At 43.0% G+C, this 24,323-nt stretch overlaps 1 protein-coding gene across 1 annotated transcript in view; it reads right to left on the bottom strand.

Moving 5' to 3' along the window:
- loxl1 (lysyl oxidase-like 1) overlaps positions 1–24,323 on the bottom strand; it is an 83,766-nt gene that overhangs the window by 58,116 nt on the left and 1,327 nt on the right. Inside the window, exon 1 of the mRNA XM_041178467.1 lies at positions 24,270–24,323. This exon is cut by the window's right edge and continues 1,327 nt beyond it. Coding sequence (XP_041034401.1) covers positions 24,270–24,323 — 54 coding nt within the window. The remainder of the gene's footprint in view (positions 1–24,269) is intronic.

Below are 24,323 nucleotides of genomic sequence, written 5' to 3'. Positions count from 1 at the left end.
CTATATTCAATTGTGTAATTTTGGTTGAGGGAGGAAGATAGGTAGGCCCGCCATTTACTTAAGGAGACAGTGCAGTTCTTTCACGCACGACAGTGCCAGACATCTTGGAGCTCAGCCAGAATTTGGAATAAGCCTCCACTTATTTAATCTGACCAACGCCAGTATCAGACACGAATCATAGTGAATTTATACGATAACATGGGCTGCAGCGGTTCAAGAAGTCAGCTCGCCACCACCTTCTCAAGGACAATTAGGGATGGACAATAAATGCTGGCCCAGCCAGCAACACCCACATCCCGTGAGTGAATTTCTTGAAATTTACTACGTTGAACTAGTTCAACGAAAACTAAGGGAAAAGGCGGCATTTTCTGGCCAATTTCATCACCCCTCTAAAACCTCAGAGTACTTCACATTCAATCACATTCACATTCATGGACTTGTTATGTAGATGACCTTGGCAGCCATTCTGAATGCAGGTTTTAGAGAGAGGTTTCCATTAGTGGGGAAGGACATGACCGGAGACCATCAATTTGAGATAGTCACTAAGAAACCCAATAGGAAATTCAGGAGAAATGTCTTCACCCAAGAACGGTGTGTACCTTGCTACCACAGGGAGTGGTTGAAGCAAATAGTATAGATTCATTTAAGGGAAAGCTAGACAAATGTACGAGGGAGAAGGGAATAGAGGGTTACGGTGAGAGACGTAGATGAGAAAAGATGGGAGGAGGCTCGAGTGGAGCATAAATATAGGCATGGACTGGGCTGGTTGTGTCAAGTGGCCTGCTTCTGGGTTGGACATTCAACGTAAGGTAACAAGATTTCTCGAGAGCAGTCTGGGAACGTTTGAGGGAGGAAGTTGAGTGCGACATCAGGAAAAGTCTCTGCCCTTTTTCGAAAGGTGCTATGGGATTGCTGGCATTCATCTGAGCCATCGGAGCAGACGAGGGAGGTGTCAGTTTAACATCTCGGAGGACAGTACCTACCATAATGCCGCTCATCGCCACCTTCTCAAGGGCAATTAGGGCTGGGCAACAAATGCTGCCTAGCCAAGCAATGCCCACATTCTATGAATGAATGAAAAACCAATGCGATACTTGCTGAACTGGGCTATCAGCTCAGTTTACAAGCTCAAGCCCTAATATGGGGCTCAACTTGGGACCTTAAAGGGAAATTCAGCTAGTTCTCAGAGCAGAACCTCACTAGACAGAAATTAGAGATGGACCAAGGGGGCAGGAACACTATTGCTCTAATCCTTCACTTGTGCTCACATCTAATGCCAGGCATTTTTTTTTTCAGATTTTGAGAACAGGCTGTTGACGTATAAATATATGAAAGGCCTAAATATTTACATACCCTTCAAAGAATTTACTTTATGAGGAAGAAAGCAAGCAAGGAGGATATAACCTCTGTCGTTTTGTTAATCTTTCAGAGGGCCAGCTGCAAATATTCTCCTCTTAGATAAACAATTTACCCATGAAATATTTTCCAACCTTTAAAAAAGTCCACCCAACGCTTAAAAATTTAGAAAGTGAATTCCTTTACTAACCTGCAGCAACCAAGCATATAATGTGAAACAACATGGTACAAGGTGGCACCACAGTGAACGGATTAATGGTTAAAAAAAGCCACAACTGCCCCTCATTTTGGTGCCTATTTCCATCAGTTGAGATCGCTATCTCAGTTGGACACCAGGAGGCGGCAGAGTCAAAGGAAGGCACTCGGGGTTGGTTGTACATTTAAGCTTGGTCAGCTTTCCCTCGCCCTACCCTGTCAAATGGGGGTCAGGGATGAGAGGGTGGTCTTGGGGAGATGGCAGGGCTAATTTTTTTTAATCCAATTTTCTCTCCTCTCCCGAAATGGCCACCACAAGGACCCACAAATCTAGTAGTGCCAGCTGCCCCCTCTGTGCCTTGCCTAAGCGGGTACAATTCACGTCTTCCTCTTTGCATTCCCTGGCCGTGGCGAGGCAGGCAATTCACAATACACTGCAGCGCTCAGGTGAGAGAGCCTAGTGGTTATGGTAGTGGGCCAGCAACCCATGTCGTGAGTTCAAATCCCACCATGGCGAGTTATGAAACCAAATTGAATCAATGGGATAACCTGCTACCAGAAAATGGTGAAAATTGCCAGATTGTCGCAAAAAACCCTCACTGATTCACTAATGTCCTTCAGGGGAGGGAGTCTACCCACTTGTGACAATGGTTCCACACAATATGGTTAACCCTCAAAATATCTTCAGGGTAACCAGAGATGGGGCAATAAGTTCCGCCTTGGCACTATTATCCATGTCCCCAAGAATATTAAGGGTCAGATATTTGATCCAACTAGTTGTCAGGTTGAGATATCAACAAAACAATTAGCGATCTCTTCAATTTCCTCCAAACCTGCAAGTAGGTGTTGCAAGATTCACCGGAGGAAAGTCTTTTGCAATGTAATCATGAATTTACTTTTATTCTGAACAAAAAGGATGATTTACAGAGTAGATTAGAGAGGATACTCTGGGTAAAAAATGTGGAAAATTTCCATGACACTAGGAGGGAAGTGTGTCACGCAATCTAGTTCAGTTTCACTTTTGCTCTCAAGCAGAGCAAACACAGACAGCTCTGCTGCTGGGGTCTTCAAGGTTTCTATCCATGTATATCTGTTCTCATGTGCCTAGCCTCAATAAATGCACCCACAACATGTTTAACCAATCCCTTATGAGTGATGGGTGCCTTTATATCATTATAAAAACAGGACAGGAAATAGTCCAGGGATTTCACAGCCAAGTGTATGGAAAATGTCCTGTGGCAAAACCGAAACATATAAAAATCGCACCAATTTTGAACCTCATCGACTTTTAGCACAGGAAGCCTAGTTGTTTGTAATAACACGGTTTACCTTGCGATTTTAGTGGCGAACATGTCAAAAAGAAACTTATTACAGGTACCCTGTGTTTATTATTCAGTGATGCATCTTACCCTTCTAGCCATTTTATTTACTTTAGACTATAGCTGGCCTAGGCTTAGGCTATTGGAATGTAAGTTTATGTACGGTGTCCAAAAACCAAAATTATCTGAGATCCAAAATGCAATCGCCCCGAGGTTTTCGGATCAATTTTCAATTATAGTCCCTGTTGTAATGTAGGAAACATGGTGTACAGCAAGCTCCCACAGACAACAATGAGATTAATGGCCAGATCATCTGTTTGGATGATGCCGTTCGATGGATAAAAGGTGGTCAGGACACTGGAAGATTATTGCTACTCTTCAATTTGGCACCAGCAGATATTTTTGCGTTCACCCACGGGCAAGCAGAGTCAGACCAGCATGAAAAAGACTTACTTGCAGAGGACCAGCTTTGTATCCCGTCACAGCTAGTGAGCCAGAATGTTTCAATCTTAATTTTCTGAGCATTAAGCTTTGATAGCAATCTTTAATTCGAGGGACGCTACTAGGCAGCAACTTGCATTTACGTAGCGCCATTAACTTCGCAAAAATGTTCTAAGGCGCTCCTGGAGCTGACTTACGTTCAATGCAAGGAAAATTGCGCACCCTACAAACCCAGCACCCCTGACCCGAAATGCATTCCCATCGTTGGAAGTTCTCCAATGGGAACAAACGCAATTTACTCCATAATCAGTTCTGATTGCAAAACGCAAGGCTAGAGATTAAAATAATGAATCAAGCTTTCGACAAAGGTTAATGTCGCGTTGATTAACACAACTTTTGTTTTTAAAAACCAGCTGGATAAATATCTGATTGAAAATGTAATTGAAGATTACATGGTTAAACACAGACAGATGATTAAATACTCCAGGGAATGCAACAATGTCCAATACTTCTACAACAATCTGTGGAAAGCAACCAGCCAGTGTTGAATAATAAGGGGTTGAAAGGTTAAAAAGATATCGTGGCATTCGGCCAAAATTACCTTCAGGGGTTCCGGGAGAAAATTTTGCACAACTTTCCCTCCTAAGATTAGATAAGTTGGATAGGGTTCACCACGGGGCAAATGGTGTGTGGTCTGCGAAAGCAGGTTTAAAAGATGTAAAGCCTTTCCTTGTTTCTGGCTGAAAGGTTCTTAATACAGCTTGCGCACAAAAGTTACTATTTAAACAGAGGTTGACCACCTCTACTTCTTGGTGCCGGTTACCACATAGGTCAGTGAAAGTGCAGATCCTGTGACATCTGTACACAGGAACAAATCTCAGTTCTGGCAGTAACAAATGTTTAATAGATCGACAGTGAGGTAATGACATAACACTCTCCAGACACCTTCAGGCAATGAGTGGTACAGTGTGTTTTCCCCAAACATCGCCATGTCTCCTGCTGAGGAACATTCCAGAACAGCATGATAAACTGCAAAAACAATGTGTTTGATGTCATCCCCCCTCCCCCCACATTCCGACAGCCACGGGGACCGGGTTTTTCCCTCGTCGGGGGCAGGGATCCGGAGGCAGGGACCAATCCCGAGCCACGTTCCCACCTCCGGTCTTCAGAGTGCTGTGGCGAGCGAGTCTTACGGGGTGGGAGTCTTCATGGCCTGAGGGGTGGGCGTGCTGCCCATTTGGTTGCCGGGGGGCTGGAGGGGGGAGGGGGGGGTGCAAGAATGGAGGCGAGACACACCCAGGAAGCAGGCCATGTTCGGGCCTGAATTGGCAGCCATTGCTGTGGCCGTCGTCTGTGTGTGGTCTTGAAAACAATGAGAGGATCTTCATCTTCCAAGTGGCAGCAGACGAATGGAGAGTCGGGTCCCTGGGTTAAGGTAGGGAAAGGCTGGTTATTGAATGTCATTCTTGCCCAGTAGATCTTTTTTGTCCAAGTTTTCACTTGCCCAACTACCACCACCACCTTCTCAAGAGCAGTTAGGGATGGGACAATAAATACTGGCCCAGCCAGTGTACCACATTCCACGAATGAGTAATTTTTTTAAAAACAAACTTTCTCCATCGAGTAAACCAGTTTTGCCACTTCCGATCCCTGTTCCCATCTGGCCACACTGGTCAGCCTCAGAGAGCCCCGGACAGCCGCCCGACCCCATGAAAAGGTCAGAAGGTCGGCTCCCAACAAGCTCAACCAATGAGGCGGGCAAGCTCACTTTTCCGCCCGCCTCCCCGTTCTCGGAAAAGTCCGAGGCGGGAACGGAGGCGGTAAACCGGCGCGTAGGCCACCAGAGCCATTTTTACTTTGCCATTCCGCCTCCATTCCATCCCGATTCAGCTTCGGGAAATGCGGACCACTACCTTTCTCTCGTTCTTGGCTGATAGGCTGTGAATGGAGATCGAGAGGCACACCTCACATCAACTTTGATAGCAAGGGAGGCAGCAGTCCTGCCTTACAACATGATGCCAGACTTGTGAAATTGCCATTAAATGAATCATTAAACGAATCCAGCTTGGCTACCGCACGCTCCAGACCAGCTACTCATTGAGGAGAGGGCAACTTTAGAAAAATGTATGTCATTAGTAACGTCCTAGAATTTGAAGAACACAGGCAGGCACAACGTGTGCAGGGTTGTCTTGTGTTAACCTGGGCCGATCATGGGCAAGGTGACACAAATAACACAGCTGGAAGCTTGCAGAATCTTCCTGTTCCCTCAAAACAACAAATCAGGGAAAAATCATTCAGAAACAACTGAAAAGTGCAGATCAACCTTGGAGAGCAAAGAGAAGAGGTCTCCAGTGCGGCAACCTTTTAATATTGGTGCTGCTCCCAGCGCTCAGACTGCACGATAGGGATTTGCCAACATTCAAATACTCTCGAGTGTCATAATGAGCCCAGTATACAACTGAGGCACGGGGTTCAAGGACCACAAGTACAACAGGGCACATTATAGCATTCCACAAGCACGGGTACTGCACATTATCAAGGACTGAGGCAATGCTGATAAATATAACCTGCACGCAATATTGCTCAGGAACACGGAGCAAATCCTGTCTCTGAATTTTGCCCTGCCGTTAAATTTATTTTAACATTGGCTTCAACATTGCATGGAATAACAGCACTGAGAGTTGCTTTTACTCCTCCAGTTCTTTCAACATCCTTGGAAAGCAGTTGCTGCTACATTTTACGCTTGGCTTAGTATCTGACCCGTCATTGCACGGGAAGGAGTCCAGTGTAAGTGAGAAGCGAAATAGTTCTTTAACTGTAGCGAACCATCCGTTGGAATGCAGGAACATAGGAATAGGAGACGACCATTCAGCCCCTCAAGCCTGTTCCACCACTCAATGAGGTCATGGCTGACCTGTGACCTAACTCCATTTAGGCTCACCTTTGCCCCATAGCCTGTGATACCTTTGCTTAACAAAAACAAACCTAGCAATCCCAGGTTTAAAATTAACACTCGACCTGGCTCCAGCTGATGTTTGTGGAAGAGAGCTACAAATTTCTGCCCCCCTCGGCATCTAGTGGTGTCCCTTAACTTCTCCCTGAAAAATCTGGCTCAAATTTTCAGATCGGTCTCCTGGACCTGGATTTCTCAACCAGCAGAACTAGTTTACCTCTATCTCCTCTATCAGTTCCCCTTAATATCTTGAAATCATTAATCAAATGACCCATAACCCTCCAACTTCTAGCGAGTAAAATCCAAGCTTGTGTAATCTCACCTCATAATGTAACCCTTGAAGTCCAGGTGTAAATATGGTAAAGCTACACTGCACTTCATCCAAGGCCAATATAAACTTCCTAAGATGTGATACTCCGAGCTGAACACAGTACTCTAGGTGTAGTCTAGGCTTTTTTTTTATAGTGACACCATATCCATTAAATGCTATTCACAGAATCGTTACAGTGCAGAAAGAGGCCATTGGGCCCATCATGTCTGTACCAGCTCACTAAATGAGCAGTTCACATAGTGCCATTCTTCCATCTTCTCCCCATAGCCCTGCACATTCTCCATTCAGATAACAGCCTAATTGTTTTGAATGCTGCAATGAACCTTCTTACAGCACACGACCAGGCAGTGCACTCCAGATCTTAACCAAATGCTGTGTAGGTAAAGGTTTTTCTCAGGTCACTTTTGCTGCTCTTGCCAATTATTTTAAATCTGTGCCCTCTCATTCTCGATCAGTTCACAAGTGGTAAGTTTCTGCCTCTGTCCAGATCCCCCATGATCTTGAATGCCTCTATCCAATCTCCTCTCGGCCTTCTTTTCTCCAAGGAAAACAGTCCCAACTTCTCCAATCTACTTTCATAAATTAAGTTCCTCATCCCAGGAACCATTCTCATGAATCTTTTCTACACTCTCTCCAATGCCTTCATATCTTTCCTAAAGCCCAGAATTGGACTCAATACTCCAGCTGAGGCCAAACTAGTGTCTTATGCAAGTTCAACCTTGCTCTTGTACTTTATGCCCCTATTAATACATATTAGGATTCTGTATGCTTTATTAACTGTTCTCTCAACCTGTCCTGCCACCTTTAATGACTTATGCATACAGGTCCCTCTGACCTGCATCCCCTTTGGAGTTGTACCCTTTATTTTATACTGTCCATGTTCTTCCTACAAAAATGAATCACTTCACATTTTTCTGCACTGAAATTCATTTTGCCACCTGTCCATCCATTCTACCAATTTGTCTATGTCATGAAGTTCTACACTGTTCTCCTCAAGTCCACAATCTTCCATTTTTCATATCATCTGCAAACTTGGAAATTGTGCCCTGTACAACAAAGTCTAGGTCATTAATATGCATCAGGAAAAGCAAGGGTCTCAACCCTGACCCCTGGGGAACTCCACTACAAACCTTCCTCCAGCCTGAAAAACCTCCATTTATAACTATTCTGTTTCCTGTCACTCAGCCAGTTTCATATCCATGCTGCTACTGTCCCTTTTATTCCATGAGCTATAACTTTTCTCACAAGTCTGTTGTGCGGCACTGTATCAAATGCCTTTGGAAGCCCATGTACACCACTTCGACAGCATTACCATCATCAACATTCTCTGTCGCCTGTTCGAAAAGCTCTAGCAAGTTAAATGCATTTCCTTAACAAATCCATGCTGGCATCCCTAAATTAGCCCGCATTTATCCACATGGCTATTAATTTTGCCCTGAATTACTGTTTCTAGAACTTATCCCACCACCAAAATTAAACTGACTGGCCTGTAGTTGCTGGGTTAATCTTTACGCCCTTCCTTGTAACAATTCCTTGTTTGCAATTCCCCAGTCCCCTGACATCACCTGAGTCTAAGGAAGGCTGAAAGATTATGGCCAGTGCCTCCGCAATTTACACTCTCACTTCCCTCAGTATATTTGGATGCATTTCACCCACTCCTGGTGCCTTATCAACTATAAGTACAGACGGCCTAACCAAAACCACCACCTTATCAACTTTAAATCCTCCTAGTGTCTGAATTGCCTCTTCTTTCGGCATGGCCTGGGTAGCACCTTCTTCCGTGGTAAAGACAGGTGCAACATATTCATTTAATACCTCAGCTCTGCCTCCAAGCGTAAATCCCCTTTTTAGCCCCTAATTGCTATACTCCTCCTTTTACCACCTTCTTACTATTTATAAGCCTATAAATGACCTTGGGATTCCCTTTTATGTTAGCTGACAGTCTCTTCTCATAGTCCCCCTTGCTTCTCTTATTGCCTTTATCACCCTCCCTTTGAACCTTTATTCAGCCTGGTTCTCAATTGTGTTTTCTACCTGACATCTGTCATAAGCACACATTTTCTTCTTTATCTTAATTTCTATCTCTTCTGCCATCCAGGGGCGCTCTGGATTTGTTGTGCCCTACCTTTCCCTTAACTGTGCCTGAACGCATTCTTCTCCGAAGGTAATCCATTGCTCAGCAACTGTTTTTCCTGCCAACTCCAGCTTTTTCGGCCCACTCCCATTGAAGTTGGCTTTCCCCCCACTTAGTTATTCTCACTCTGGATTGTTCTTTGTCATTGTCCACAATCAGCCTAAACCTTGTGATACAACGATCACTTCATTATTCACCTCGGCTACTCCACGTGGTAACGGATTCCACACCATAACCGCTCTCCAGCTGAAGAATTTATATATTCTACCTCCTTGTATTCTAGTCCCATATATATAATGGCTAGCACTCCATTAACCTCTAATCGACAGTGGCACTTTAATCATCTCTGGGCTGAATTTCCTGGCCCCTCCCACTGGCGGGATTTTCCAGTCCTGTCAAAGTCAATGGGCTTTTGAACGACTCACCACATTATATGGCCCCACCCCCGCTGTGACGGGGCCATAAAATTCTGCCCACTGTGTACGGACCACACGTTTTTGTTGGACCCCCACTGTTCTGAGCTTTTCACCATTTAAGAAATAAGCTGTTCTGTCCTTTATAGATTCACGGTGGATGGCCTCACACCTGCATGTTAGAATAATGAATAGGGGAATTTATAGGTGTTAATATTTTAATTTAAGCAGATCATATAGGTGTTCCTTCAGCATCAGTTGGTAGCGCCCTTGCCTTTGAATCAACAGGTCCTGGGTTAGAGTCCCACTCAGAGACTTAAGAACAAAACCCAGGCCAACACCCCAGCTTGGTACTGAGGGAGTGCTGCACTATTGTAGGCGTCATCTTTTGGATAAGACATTAAGCCAAGTCCCTGGCTGACCTCTTAGGTGGATGTAAAAGATACCCTGGCACTATTTAAAGGAGAGGTGATTTATCCCCAGTGTCCTGATCAATATGTAGCCCTCAATCAATATCATCAAAACAGATTATCTGGTCATTATCACGTTGCCCTTTGTGGGAGTTTGTGTTTTGCAAATTGGCTGCCGTGTTTCCTATATCACAACAGTGACTACACTTCAAAAGTACTTCATCGGTTGTAAAAAGCAGGTCCTAAGGTCATGCAAGGTAACGACATATAATTGCAAGTTTTTTTTCTTTAGTCAGTTAAGCAGATTGGTCAGAATCAGGCTGAACAAATCTGCAATTGATATTAAAAATCTTTCAACTGCTTCAATGTAAGAAATATTTCACGTTGTTGCATATTTCACTTTGTTACGCCAACATTTTTCATTAAAAAAATTTCCATGGCCACTTTTATAATGGAAATGCCTTTGTAAAAATGTCACGCTATAATTACACCATCCTACCAGTGGTGGTGCTGCAGCATCTCATATTCACTTTTTCCAACTCCTAAGTCTATACTGAAAAGAAACTCTTATGGACCAACAAATTTGGCCTCTCTGCTTCCCAAATTACCCCCAGTTATTTAACTAAACATTCAGAAAGGGTATGCCTTTCCTTCCTGTGCTAAGCTTTGGTCACAATTTAATGCCAACTTTTCCCACTGTAAATTCTTAAGTTCACATTTCAAATCAAATTCTCCTATGTCAACTTTCACTATGGTCAAAATAATTAAATCAATGTTTTTTCCCAAAGAACTGACTACCAATTTTTTCTAAGAAATATTTTATGCCCAAGATTTTAAATTAACTACTTCAAAAAAATGCCTGTTTTGCAGTAACATGATTAAATTTATCAATGGATTTGCTTTTATGTTGTTTAGTACATTCATTTGAATCCTTACTTAAAGAAGAAAGTCTCTTCTAAGCTCCTGTGTTTGGACTTGTTTGGGGCAGAGTTTAACTCATTCGAAACTCATCTGTTTGCACAGAGTTAAAATTAGGCCTAATATTTCTAACTAAAGTAGTGACTCTTGTCAGCTGGGAGCAGGCCATGCATAGTCATAGGAATTTCCCTGGATCCATCAGCAAGTTGAGCGGTTGGAATATAGCTAGCTCCCTTTCTCACATTCTCTGTAAAAAATCAATGTCATTGTCTGGCCAAAGTTATTTAAAGAAAAGTCAGAGAATACATTCAACTGCTTTATCCAGGGAACATTTACATGGCTTTTTAAAACAAAGAGGCTGTGTTTTTGTGTGTAAGAGCAAGAGAGTAAAACAAACATGAGAAATTACTAATTACATACATTCTCTTTGCCATTCAGATTATACTTTATAAATGTAAGGTAATATATTAAGCTGAGTAAAACAAAGATTTTGTCATCTTAAAGGGAATTATTTTTCCATAAACCAAATCATGTTGAAAGCAACAGAAAATTTGTAATTGTCACTTGACTATCATATGTGTTCATAATTATAAGCCTCATTTAAATGGTATATGCAGCCAAATGAATTTTCATGCTAAATTTCATAGCAAGGGATGAGACTGTATACCGAGCACACGCCTTGCTGTTCGATGGATCCCAGGCCAGATGGTGAAGTATGAAATTAGGCACAAATCCTTTCTGTGATAGTTGGTTTATTTGCACAATGCAGCATTACATATGTCTGCCTCCTACATACAATTATCCCCTGCCCTCAAATCCCTTTTCAGGTAATTATCCAATACTCTTTTGAAAGTCACGATTGAATCTGCCTCTACCACACTCTCAGGCAGTGCATTCCAGGTCCTAAGCACTCGCTGTACAAAAAGTTTTTCCCTCATGTCACCATTGCTTCTTTTGCCAATCACCTTAATCTGCTGCCCTCTGGTTCTCACCCCTTCCACCAAAGGGAACAGTTTCTCCCTATCTAAGCAATCCAGGCCCTCTTATGTTCTGTTCTCAATCTTCTCCTCTCCAAGGAGAGCAGCCCCAACTTTGCCAATTTACCCACGTCTCTCATCCCTAGAACTATTCTTGTACAGCTTCTCTGCACCCTCTCCCTTCACACCCTTCCTAAAGTGTGGTGCCCAGAGTTGGGCACAATACTTCAGTTGAGGCTGAATCAGTGCTTAACAAAGGTTCACCCTAATGTCCCTGTTTTTGTAATCTATTCCTCTATTTATAACGTACAGGACCCCCTCGTGCTAACTGCTACCCATCCTCAAGGCCGTCCTCCTTCCCATGCCAATCGGAAAACACAAAGACTCCCTTCCCGACTGGATGACTCTTGACCATCAGTCCAATGCTTTATGCCCCACCTCTAATATTTTTATAGCCAGCTAACCAAAATGTTCAAAAACAAAATCTTTGAAAACATAATAGGCGGAATCATCGGGAATCGTGCGGATGGGGGAGCAAGATGTAGCAGGATGCCAAAAAGTTTTCCAACATTGGGAAATTAGTTCAGAATCATGTTCTCCCAACTTTCATGGTGGCTTAAAGGCAGGTCGAGTGTTTCAAGGATCTATGTCAGGAACCCCATTTGCATCTTATGATGCTCATTAAAAAGCTAATGCGGGAGAATCTTGTTCCCCTTCCAAATTAGGCACCCCACCAGCAGGAATTTAGAATGTTCTGTTTCACAACTGTACAGAAGTGGTGTGCACCTGATGAGGTAGACTTCTTCCTGGACTGTCAGGAAAGCTTTCAACACGCTGTCGAAGCTTTTCATCTTGCACTCATCAGGACAGTTACAAGAATGCCAAATTTCAAAGTGAGCAACAAATCATACTGCATGAGGAAAGGGGTACTGCTTGGTTGACAAATCCAATCTGGTCAAAGCGTTGCCATGAAGAATACAATGTAGCTCACACTTGCCAGAAGCTACATTTATTCATATGCAGTATGCAGGTACCTATCTTCTGCAGGCAAAAGGAACATGTCCAGGCATTGTGCCTCCTCTTCTGATTTAAACAAAAGTATTGGGGGGGGGGGGGGGGGCAAAAGTTCCCTGGTGCATTCTCCATGGCAACAGCTCAACCAGAGTCAACTTGATAACCAATCAGTATCCTTTACTTATGCTGTATAAATTGTTGCTTCCTTTGAAATTTGGATTTCAATGAGCATTGAAATCTTGCATCTGTCTGGATGAGTGCAATGAGTGCATGATGAAAGGTTTTGATAGCATATCTCATTTTTCTCTTGGGCGCTACTCAAGTTGTGTACTACCGAGCGACTATACACAATATTTTGTTGCCACAGTAATTTTAATCCTTTGCTGGTCACAGTAGTTGCCTGGAGATTAATTCTGGAATTCCTGGAATCACCAGGGAAATCCTAGAGGATTGGCAACCCTAGTGCAAGGCTTTAAACAAAAATGACTCAGAACACCAATAGAAAGTATTACATTTAAAGAGTCAGAGGTATGATCTGAAGAATGGAGCTTATTTCACTGCTGCTGCATTGTCCAAGTGCTCTACTGCACGTTAGGATTTGAGGACCTGGTTACTGATGCAGTGATGGCAAGACACGCGGATAGCATTTGCTCCAGCACTGACAGTTGCAATCATGCAAAGAAGCTAATAAACCGACCTGAAGAGCCATGGCCTAGAGTACAGGCCTTAGCAAGGCTAGAAAGAGCAACATAAGATAAATTAAGAAGCAATAAGTAGGCAACACCCAAGGTTTGGTTTTAATATCTGGAGACCATGCAAGGTAGGTAGAGGGGGAAGAGGGAAGTTCTACCATAGTTTGCTGGTCCAAGGAAATAATGAGTCAGAATGAGAGACTTTGCGATCAGTTTTAATTCAATATATTGAGGATGTGAAACAGGGAAAGTACATGGAGAACAGTGAGCTTGGAGTTGAATGGGAAGAAAAGTGGAATGTGCTGAGGCAAACTGACTTTAGTATCAATAACAGAGACAATGGAATGGGAGAGAGGTGTTGCTGGTTGTTGTATATTTTATTACTGAGCTATGCAGAGATGACATTAGTTTCTATGTGTGTAACAGGTTTTATTCACAGTGCTTTAAAATGTCTGCTCCATGCTACAGCTCTAGTTTCCAGCTCTTTCTAAAGCATGTTTATTTTTCTCCGAGTCCACATCCAAGTTTACCCAATCAAGCACAGCGAGCATCAATAGTAAACAGACTCACAATCAAACACAGAACAGTTGAACACTACACTGGTCACCTATAAGACAACAAGCCAAGATTAATATGTGGTTGCTATAAGAGTTGCAAGATGCTAGAGAAAAGTCTTTGAAGATTTGAAACAAACAATGTTTTCATTGCCCTAGGGCACAGAGCAGGTCAAGACAAAGTGATTCAGCACTACTAGGAGACTCTGTGCAAAGATGGCATGGAATCTAAAAAATGTTGATGAGGGAAATCACCAACAAGTGCAGATAAAGGCAGAGGATGAACATAATTGAAGCAGAATTTTATGAGCATCTTTGGGCATATATCAACAATTACAGCCTGGCCTGGTTTGTGAGACACCAAATGTGTGCTAATACACAAAATTGGTCTTAGTAACACGGAAACAGGAGGAAGCCATTGAAGTCCTCAAACCTGTAAGAACATAGGAATATGGGAACATAGGAGGAGTAGGGAATTCAGACACTCGAGCCTGCTCCGCCATTCAACTAGACAATGGCTAATCGTCTACCTCAATGCCACTTACCCACGCCATCTCCAGATCCCTTGACATCATTCATACCCTGAAATCTATTGCTGTCTGTCTTGAACGTGCTCAATGACTGAGCTTCCACAGCCCTCCGAGGTAGGCAATGCCAAAGGCTCACCACCCTCTAAGTGAAGAAATTGCCCCTCATCTCAATCGTAAATGGCTTGCCCTTTATTTTCAGCCTGTGTCCCCTGGCTCTAGAACCTCCAGCCAGAGGAAACATCCTTTCTCCATCGACCTTGTCAAGTCCTTTAAAAATATAGTAAGTTTCAATGAGATTTGTTCAGACATAATTTATTTCTATGATATTTTATTCTATTTTCTGTTCTGTGCTTTTCAATGAGATCATGGCTGATCTGCAACCTAACTTCACATACTGGCCTTTCCCCATATCTCTTAATGCATTTTGATAACAAAAAACTATCATTCTCAGTTATAAATTTATAATTGACCCAACATCAATGCTCATTCGTAGAAAAGTGTTCCAAACTTCTACCATTCTTTACGTGAAGAAATGTTTCTTAATTTCACTCCTGAAATGTCTGGTTTTAATTCATTGACTGTGGCCCCTGGTCCGAGACTCACCAGTCAGCAAAAACCATTTCTCTCAATCTATCCTATTTATTCTGCTTAGCATCTTGAAAACTGCAATCAAATGGTTTGTAAAAATCAAAACTAAAAACCGTTTCCTTTGCAATGTCAACATTTGGCCGGTTTGCCTCGTCAAATTGGGAGGGGCGTTAAATAAGCAATTTAATTGCTTTTTTCCCCTCAGAAGGTCAGTTTGTAAAACACAGAAATGTAATTGCTTCTCACTGTCTCAGTAGTAACAACACACATTCCATATATTGTCTTTAATTGTAAAGAATGCATTCGCCACCCCACCCCCAACCCCACCCCCACGCTTCTTCACAGGGAGGAAGGAGTTAGAAGTGGTGCCTTAAAAAAGCTTAGTCATATCGATGGGTTATAACAATTCATCTTAATTTCAGACCACTTTCCCTTCTTTTTGAAACAATATTCATTGAATAGTTAAGATTTCTAGCTATCTATTGCTGACAAGGCTTGCCATTGACTGACAATCTGCCGGGATAAACAAACTGCAGGCATAATGGAACTTTCCAAACACTCTGCCTCAGTCATGAGATTATATATTAGATATTTGAACTGTAAACCACGTGTGGAAAAATCAGTGTTTTTCTTTTTATTCATCTAAATACAGATACGAATCTAGAAGTCATAGGCCAGGATCCAAAAGTACACCAGTTATTTACTGGAGTATTGAGAAGGGGGTATTGAGAAGGTACAAATAATGTCATTGAGGTCTTTTACTGTTAACTTGTGCAAGAAGAGAGTCCATCAGGATGGGTTTGGAGTGCCTAGAACATCAGTGTGTAACAACTGTGCAGCCGTATAGAAAGAGTTGGGGTTTTGGAGTGGGGAGATGGGGTGGAAAGAGTAAATTTCCAACGTTCGAAGGTCCTGAGAAAATGCGTCAGCATAAGAGGCTTTGTAATAAGTCTCGATTTTGCCAGAATGAGGACTGCAGTGCAGGGAAAGTACACGTTGAACATTACGCTTGGAAAGTAGAAGGAACAAAAGTGACACACTCAAAGGAGATCTGACCTTCTTAGGCTTGGGATAGATTGACAAAGCTGAGCCAAAGCATCCTACATCCATATTCTGGTTCCCTTAGTATTCAAAAAATCTAGCAATCTCAATCTCGATTGCACTCAATGACTGAGCGCACAAAGCTCTCTGGGGAACCGAATTCCAAAGATTCACTACCATCTGAGTGAAGAAATCTCTCATCTCAATGCAAAATGGTCAAATGTTTATCCTAAGACTATGGACACTGGATCTCACCCTGCCAGGGTAAACATCCACTCAGCATTTACCATGTCAAGCCCTCTAAGAATTTTAGATGCTTCAGTGAGATTGGAAGATGGGAGGGAGCACCTCCATCCCCATCTATCAATGCCATTTCCTGTTGGTCTGTTCACAGTACAGGGAGACCACTCCCCATTCCCACTCACAAAATCATAGAATCACAGTGCAGAAGAGGCCCTTCGGCCCATCGAGTCTGCACTGACACATGAGAAACACCTGACCTAATCCCATTTACCAGCACTTGGCCCATAACCTTGAATGTTATGACGTGCCAAGTGCTCATCCAGGTACTTTTTAAAGGATGTGAGGCAACCTGCCTCCACCACCCTCCCAGGCAGCGCATTCCAGACCCTCACCATCCTCTGGATAAAGAAGTTTTTCCTCACATCCCCCCTAAACCTCCTGCCCCTCACCTTGAACTTATGTCCCCTTGTGACTGACCCTTCAACTAAGGGGAACAGCTGCTCCCTATCCACCCTGTCCACGCCCCTCATAATCTCGTACACCTTCTTCCGTACATCTTCTTCCACGGATAGTCTGTCAGGCGAGCAGAAATTCCAATTAACATGAAAGAAAACCCTAACCATTCCATCAATCCCAACTGCTTCTCAAAATCTTGAAACTCCCCAGCGTGCAAGTCAGAGTTAATGCAAGCCTTGCCCGTTCACGTATCATCCAGTTATCGACCATGAGTTCAAACAAGCATTCTGACCTCTGAACAACGCCCAACCCTATCTGGTGCAGCAGGAATCTCATTGGGCATCGCTTCAAAAGCAAGGGACGTTTCCCAGGCATCGGATCCTCCCAGGATCAAATAGCAACGGAATGGGGAAAACAGGACTGAGAACTGGCGGTAAAGAGATCAGCAAAAACAGAGACAGAAATGGATGCCATTCTGCGAAGATAGGTTTAATCAGTAGCCTCACTGGGTGGAATCATCCCTGATTTGCACTAAGTGCGGTAGCAGGTGGGAAAAAGGGCATTTTACCCGGCAGCCGCAATGGCAGCTTTTCGCACTGTATAGTCCCGTTCCCGCCTCAGATTATGCGGCCACAGGAAACAGGCCATCTCGCTGGTGGGCGGCCTCCAATTTGCCCGCTGCTCCATTACCTCGCTGCATCCTCACGCAGGGCACCATACTTAAACTGGAGCTGCGCCCACATTTCTCAACGCTTGCAGCCCAGGAGGGCACCGGTGAAGACATGGCCCCAAAAACCAAGAAGGGTGAAGCCCTCCCTGGTTCAGCGGCGCATCCCTGGAACAGCTTCTGGACACCGTGGAAGTCCACCGCAATGTCTTCTACCCCTGCTCTGGTCGCAGGAAGCCCATCAGTCTCACCACTCCGGCGTGGGAGACAATGGCAGCGATGGTCAGTGCCGATGCTGCACACAAGAGGTCAGTCATCCAGTGATCTCATCCATGCCGCCAGGGTAAGGCGACCATCTCATCACTCTAAACTCACACACTCACAAGCTGCCAGCTCAAGAAACATCACCACTCACTCTCTCACACAAACATTCACATCACCATCTGGCCTCATCTCCCTTGGAGACTGCCTCCTCAGCCCTCACCCTCTTGAGACCACTTGTTCAGGTCAACATGTGCCCCTACACAACCCTAGGATACCCCCTCTTCCCCAGTGCACCCCTTGCCCTGAGGCCACTTCTCCCCATCCCCAAGCAAGCCCTAGCCTTGCAGTCATTGAAAAGCCACACCTGGTCTGGTCGGTAGAGACCGGCCCTTGAGCAACCGCCACCCCCCCCCCCACCCCCCCCCACCCCGCCCCCTTAAAAGTGATGTGGCGTTACCTGTGAAGACTGGTGCTAATGGCCTTGAGTGCTGCTTGAAGAAGAGTAGGCAACAAACCTCAAAGTCCCAAACAAAGTGCAGCTCGCCAGGCACATGTCGCTTATGTGCAGTTGTGAAACACATCACCATGGTGCCCAGAGGATCCACTGGGGGGCGGGGGGGGGGGATGATTCCGGCGAGCAGGGCTTATAATTATATGCGGATGTATTAAAATGAAGCTCCCGACGTGCGAAGGCAGGAAAGACGAGCCACCATTGACGGGTGGAGCGGACGATCACAACCTGGTTTCACGATGGTGTGAAACCGATTTTTGGCCTTCTTGCCATGTTGTCCATTTAAGCCCACCATGATGCCTGACGCCTATGGGGAGAGAAACTTCCGGCCACTGATTTAGCTCAAATCGTAGCTTTGGTGACCGCACAAATGTTTTGATTGTGGCTCTGACCTTCGACCTGCCAAGAAAAGAGGCTAATTACCCATCTTTTGGCAGAACCCCTTTTGGATACCTCATTGAAACCTGCCTCCATCACCCTTTTATTACATTTTTCCTCAAGTCACTTTTACTCCTTTTGCCAATTATATTGAATCTGTGCTCTCTGGTTCTTGATGCTCTCGAGTGGAAACAGCTTCTCACATTTATGAAACTGACCTGAAATTGTAGCAAAGAGGTGTTACAATCTTGAAATGTCAATGATGGCATAATCAGCTATTATGTGATGTAAACCAGTACATATGGAGTCTTGTGGCGCAGTTGGTAGTGTCCCTGGCTCTAAGCCAGAAGCTCCAGGTTCGGGTCGCATTTCAGGACTTGAAGACCAAGGGAAGTGCATTTATAACACAGCCAAACAGGTTGAGTGTCAATCTGAAAATCTATCCAATACACATGGCAATGGAAGGCGGTAAGAGCGGGAGAAGTTGCTAGTCAGCCATGTGATGGAAAGAAATTTGGAACCTCTACCATCCAGATGCGGCATGCATGTAAAAGTGCTTGTTGTCACAGCAACCCAGATTTCCTGAGTGATCTATAACACACTACCCACCAAACCACAAGAGTATACATTTAATGTGAGTTATGTTCATCACGCTCTCCTCCTTTTGCTGCAGTATGGCAAATTGTCAACCAGGCTTCCCAATCCCAATTTACACTCGAAAATGTGGATGTCAGATGAGGATGGGATTAAGATGTCACACGAGGAGTGTACTCCCAGCATCTGCGGTCAGCCATGGAATCATACTCTAGCAGCTCCAGGCAGGCATGGGGAAGACAACTGGAGACTCAAAAAAGGTGATATTTTTCCACTACATCTACCAAATCAATAAATGGGGTGCAACGTCTGATGACAATATAGAACTTAAAAGTACGAGAGTTTCTCAGTATCAGATACCTTCTCAGGAGTCAGCTTTGTCTTGCGCCAAAACAATCACAGAAATCAGCACATCTATCTACGGCCGGGGTAGCCCCACTAGGCAAAGACTTCACTGGAAGCCCAGTAAAACCACTGTCAAATACTGTGGTATGACTGCATACAATTCTCGGCACATCCAGCCCAACTAGTCTGTGCTGGTGTTAATGCTCCATACAAGCCTCCTCAGCTACCTCTATAATCATATCCTTCTAATTCTTCCTCCCTCAGGTGAATACCTGGCTTCCCCTTAAATTCATTCCTGCTATGTGTCTTAATGATCCCACGTGGTAGCAATTTCCACATTCTAACCACTTTCTGCTCAAAGGAGTTCCTCCTGAATTCCCTATTGGGTTTATTAGTGACAATCCGATGTCACATTTGAGTCAGAGTCATGGTTAAAACTGGGTCAGACACCGCCCCCCCCCCCCCACCCCCCCTTATCCGTTATTTATCAAATCAGATGTGAGAGACCTGACCACACACAGTAGCTCTTTGTACATTTATAGATACCCCCACTGTTTACTGAACTGTCAGAAAAGCAGCCAGTACTCTTATTTCATTTGTTCCTGTTCCACACCATCCAAAAATACATCTTTTTACAAAAAAAGAAACAAGAGCCCACGTTTATTTTTAAAATGTAAGTTGGACGCTAGTAATAAGCACAGGGCCCATTAAACCACAATAATCTGTTTTAATGGTTAGAGCAAGGTGACTTTAAAAAAAAAGCATACCCAAAGGCAAACTGAAACAAGGGAGTGTGCCTATTTGCATGAGAGGCTCCAATGTGTCCCATATCATGTGTATGCTCATCAGAAGCAGAGAGACCAAATAATGAAGCACCATAGGGAACACCGGTAAACTGGAATTCAACATTCCAAGAAACAACAGCAACCTTGTTCGAAACAAAGCCAGGCCCATATACTTGCCATACCATTAACACTTGCTAACATATCATGCAATGCATGCTAACTATAAATAAGGCGACAGTGGCATCATGGTAATGTCACTGGTCCAGTAATCCAGAAACCCAGGCTAATGCTCTGGGGACATGAATTCACATCCCAACACAGCAGCTGGTGAAATTTGAATTCAGTTAATATAAATCTAGAATTGAAAGCTATCCTCAGCGATGGGAACAATGAAACCATCATCGATTGTTGCAAAAACCCATCTGGATCACTAATGTCCCTTTAGGGGAGGGAAATCTGCCATCCTTACCTGGTCTGGTCTACATGTGACTCCAGGCCCACGACAATGTGGCTGACTTTTAACCGCCCTCTGAAATGGCCTAGCAAGACACTCAGTTCAAAGGCAATTAGGGATGGGCAACAAATGTTGACCTTGAGAGCTTTCTATCCCATGAAAGAATATATCTTTTTAAAAATTGTATTATCAAGGTTAAGGAAACAGAGATGAAGGGCATTAATTGATTAATTGAAGGGCATTAAAGTATCGTGAGCACATGTAAAGAAGGACTTCCACAGCTGATGGACACCACATCATCAGTCCCCGGTACATTATTTTAGTTTAAGTTTTTTTTAAAGTTTTGTTTTGGTTCCAGTGCCCATATAAGGGGTCATTCTTTAGTTAATTGGTTTATTTGTTTATTTAATTCATTCAGAAGAGTGTAAAGAAAGACTGTTGGTTCTGTTGCAATAAAGTAAACCCCTTAAGGGGTTGATCATTTATTTAACTAGTTTAGGTCCATTTGTTTCTCTCTCCATTGGAGAAAGAGCATAAAGAAAGACTTCTGGAACACTGGGGTTAAGTAGGTAGGAGGCAGAGATATGTAATGCAGCGCTCTGTAGATAAACCAACCATCAAGGAAAGGATTTGTTTCATACTTCACCATCTGGTTTGGATCCATTTAAGAGCAAGGTATGTGCTCAGTGTAAAGACTCATCCATTGCTATGAAATTTAGCAAGAAATTCATTTGGCCACATATACCATTTAAATGAAGCTTGTAGCACATATTATAATTATTAACACACTTACGATAGTCAAATGACAATTAAAGATTTTCTGTTGATTTCAAAATGACATGTTTTTCAGAAACAGGGATTCCCTTTAGGGTGACGAGACCTCTGTTTTTCTCAGCTTAGTATGTTATCTGATACTTATAAACTATAATTCAAATAGCAAATAAAACTATGCCAGATATGTAATTGGTAATTTCTCATGCTTCTTCTAGTCCCTTGTTCTCCTACACAGACACACACATATGCACAGCCCCTTTCTTTAAAAATAAATATTCCCTGAATGAAGCATTAGAAATGTATTCTCTCACTTTTCTTTAAATTTTTTTGGTCGAACAATGACATTGATTTTTTTTATATAGAGAATCTGATAAAGGGAGCTAGCGATATTCCAACTATATTGACTTGCTGATGGATCTGGGGAAATTACTATTACTACACACGCTTCAATTTCCAGGTTTCCTCCCAGCTGGCTACAATTAGAAATATTGGGCCTAATTTTAACTCTGTGCCAATAGATGAGTTTGAATGAGCTAGAATCTCTTTCAATCAAGTCCAAGCCCAGAAGTTTAAGTAAGAATTTGAATGAAGGTATTAAAAGACATCAAACCAATTACATTGATAAATTTAACCATGTTGTTGCAAAATATGCATTTTTGAAGAATTTCATTTCAAATTTTGGACATTAAAAAATTTATTTGAAAAATTGGGAGTCAAGTTTTGGGGAAAAAGCACTGAGTGACGTAATTAGTTCATCAACAAGCTGTGACGGTGAAAGTTGACATAGGAAGATTTGATTTGAAATGTGGACTTAAGAATTTACAATGGAGAAAGTTGGCATTAAATTGTGACCAAAGCCTTAACACAGGAATGAAAGGCATACATATACCCATGTAGGTAGGAGTGTGTGACTTCAGAAGCTGTAGTTGCAAATGTCAAAAGTAGTTTTAAAATATCATGTTGACTTTTTTTAACCTGGGGCTAATGATTTAGAAGCAGCTGTCAATTTGTCAATGTCCCTCACCAAAAAACAATTAACCTCTGACTGACCATAGTGTCATAGAAAGCAGATTCTAAGACTCTGCATGTATTAGCCAGGTCAACCAGACACTTGCAATGACTTAGTATAACTTCCTTGTTTTGTAATCATAGAATCATAAAATACTGACAGCGCACAAGGGTGCAATTCGGCCCATCAGGTCTGTACTAGCTCTCTGCAAGAGCAATTCACCAAGTGCCACTGTCCCTCTATTTCATTGAAGCCCATCATTTTTTTTTCTTTATAGATAACGATTCAATTCCCTTTTGAATACCATTGTTGAATCTACCTCCACCACACTCTCAGGCGAATGCATTCCAGACCCTAACCAATCACTGTGTAAAAATGTTTTTCCTCATCTGACCATTGCTTCCTTTGCCAGTTACCTTAAACCTTGTATCCTCCGGTTCTCATTCATTACACCAGTGGAAACAGTTTCTCTGTCTATTCAATGCCTGTATTTACAAAGGCAAGCACCCTTTTTCTTTCTTAACAACCTTATCAACTTGTCTGCCCAGTTCATAAGGTTCTGAATATGCACTCCTCAGTTCCCCTTCATTTGCAACACCCACCTCGGTATCGTACCACCTGCCTCTCCCATGTTGTTTCTTCTGAAGTGCTTCACTTCACACTTAACCACATTAAATTGCATCTGCCATTTGTCTGCACATTTCACTGCTCAGTCAATATCCTCCTGATGTCCGCTACCATCTTTCTCACTAATACACTGCCAAATTTTGTATCATTCACAAACTTGGAATTTCCACTCCCTCATCCCCAGGTCATTTATGTATACTACAAACAATGGTTCTAATGTCAAACCCTGGGAAAGGCCACTGCATACCAGTCAGATTAAACAGCGCGAACCAAGTTGATTCAGTCTTTGAACCTTCTATTATATCTTCGCTCTGCAGAATTGTAATATTAGCTTTGAGGGAATGCCTGCAAAATTAGATCATTGTGACTTCATAAAGAAACTGATATTTAATGAACAATTAGAGATAGATAAAAGGAATTCTATCACGGAAACAAAAGTGTGTAAACTGTCAGGGGAAATGCCCGCAGGATTTTCAGTTGTCATTGAGGGTTTTTTTTTTCTGAATGATCGATTGCAGGTGGACTGAAGACTAACGTCCTTGCCTCTGAGTTAAGAGGTTTAGACTGAAGTCCCATTCCAGAGGCTTGAACACAAAATTTAGGCTGGTGCTATTTCGCTGAGGGAGTCATTCAGTTGAACTGAGGCCCCTTCTGCCTTCTCAGCTGGGCACAAAGTATCCCACTACACTAGTTCAAAACAGAGCGGAGGGGGTTCTCCTCTGTCCTATCAGCAGGGCTCCCATTACCAACATCACTAAAAACAAGTCATCTGGTCGCTATCATTTGTGGGAGCTTGATGTGTGCAAATTGGCTGCTGCATTTCCTACATTACAACAGAGACTGCATTGGCTGTAACGTGTTTTGGGACAGACTGAGGTCATGAAAGGTTTTCAATGATTTTTATGAGTGAAAAAAGCAAGTTGATTGCTGTGTGACCAGCATATTGCATCTTCCAACAGATACAACACTGCTCAAATATGACCAGTATTAATGAGAAATAATTTTCATTAGTAAGGAATGCCACAAGCCTGAAGACCTTAAAGGTGTTTAAATCCTCACCTGCTGGGGTAGTTATTCAAGAAACAATCTATGAAAAATGAACTCCAGTGTTTTATAGACTTGCTCATTAGTGTGTGCACTGGGGGACTGAACTGGGCAATAATACAGATGTGACATGCAAGCATTTGAAGAATTTCAATCATGCTTAGAGAAAACAATAATTTCAGGTTAGATTCTGTTCCAACAGCAAAACCAAGCATTGCTTGGCAACTTGTTACACGTTTTAAACACTATTACCTCTGCCAGTTTGGTCTGGTCTATATACACTCCCCAGGGCCATACGTGGTAAAG

Source organism: Carcharodon carcharias, chromosome 32 (assembly GCF_017639515.1).
Source record: "Carcharodon carcharias isolate sCarCar2 chromosome 32, sCarCar2.pri, whole genome shotgun sequence".
Lineage (NCBI taxonomy): Eukaryota > Metazoa > Chordata > Chondrichthyes > Lamniformes > Lamnidae > Carcharodon > Carcharodon carcharias.
Note: the sequence above shows the minus strand (reverse complement) of the source record. Positions and strands in the feature narration are given on the sequence as shown.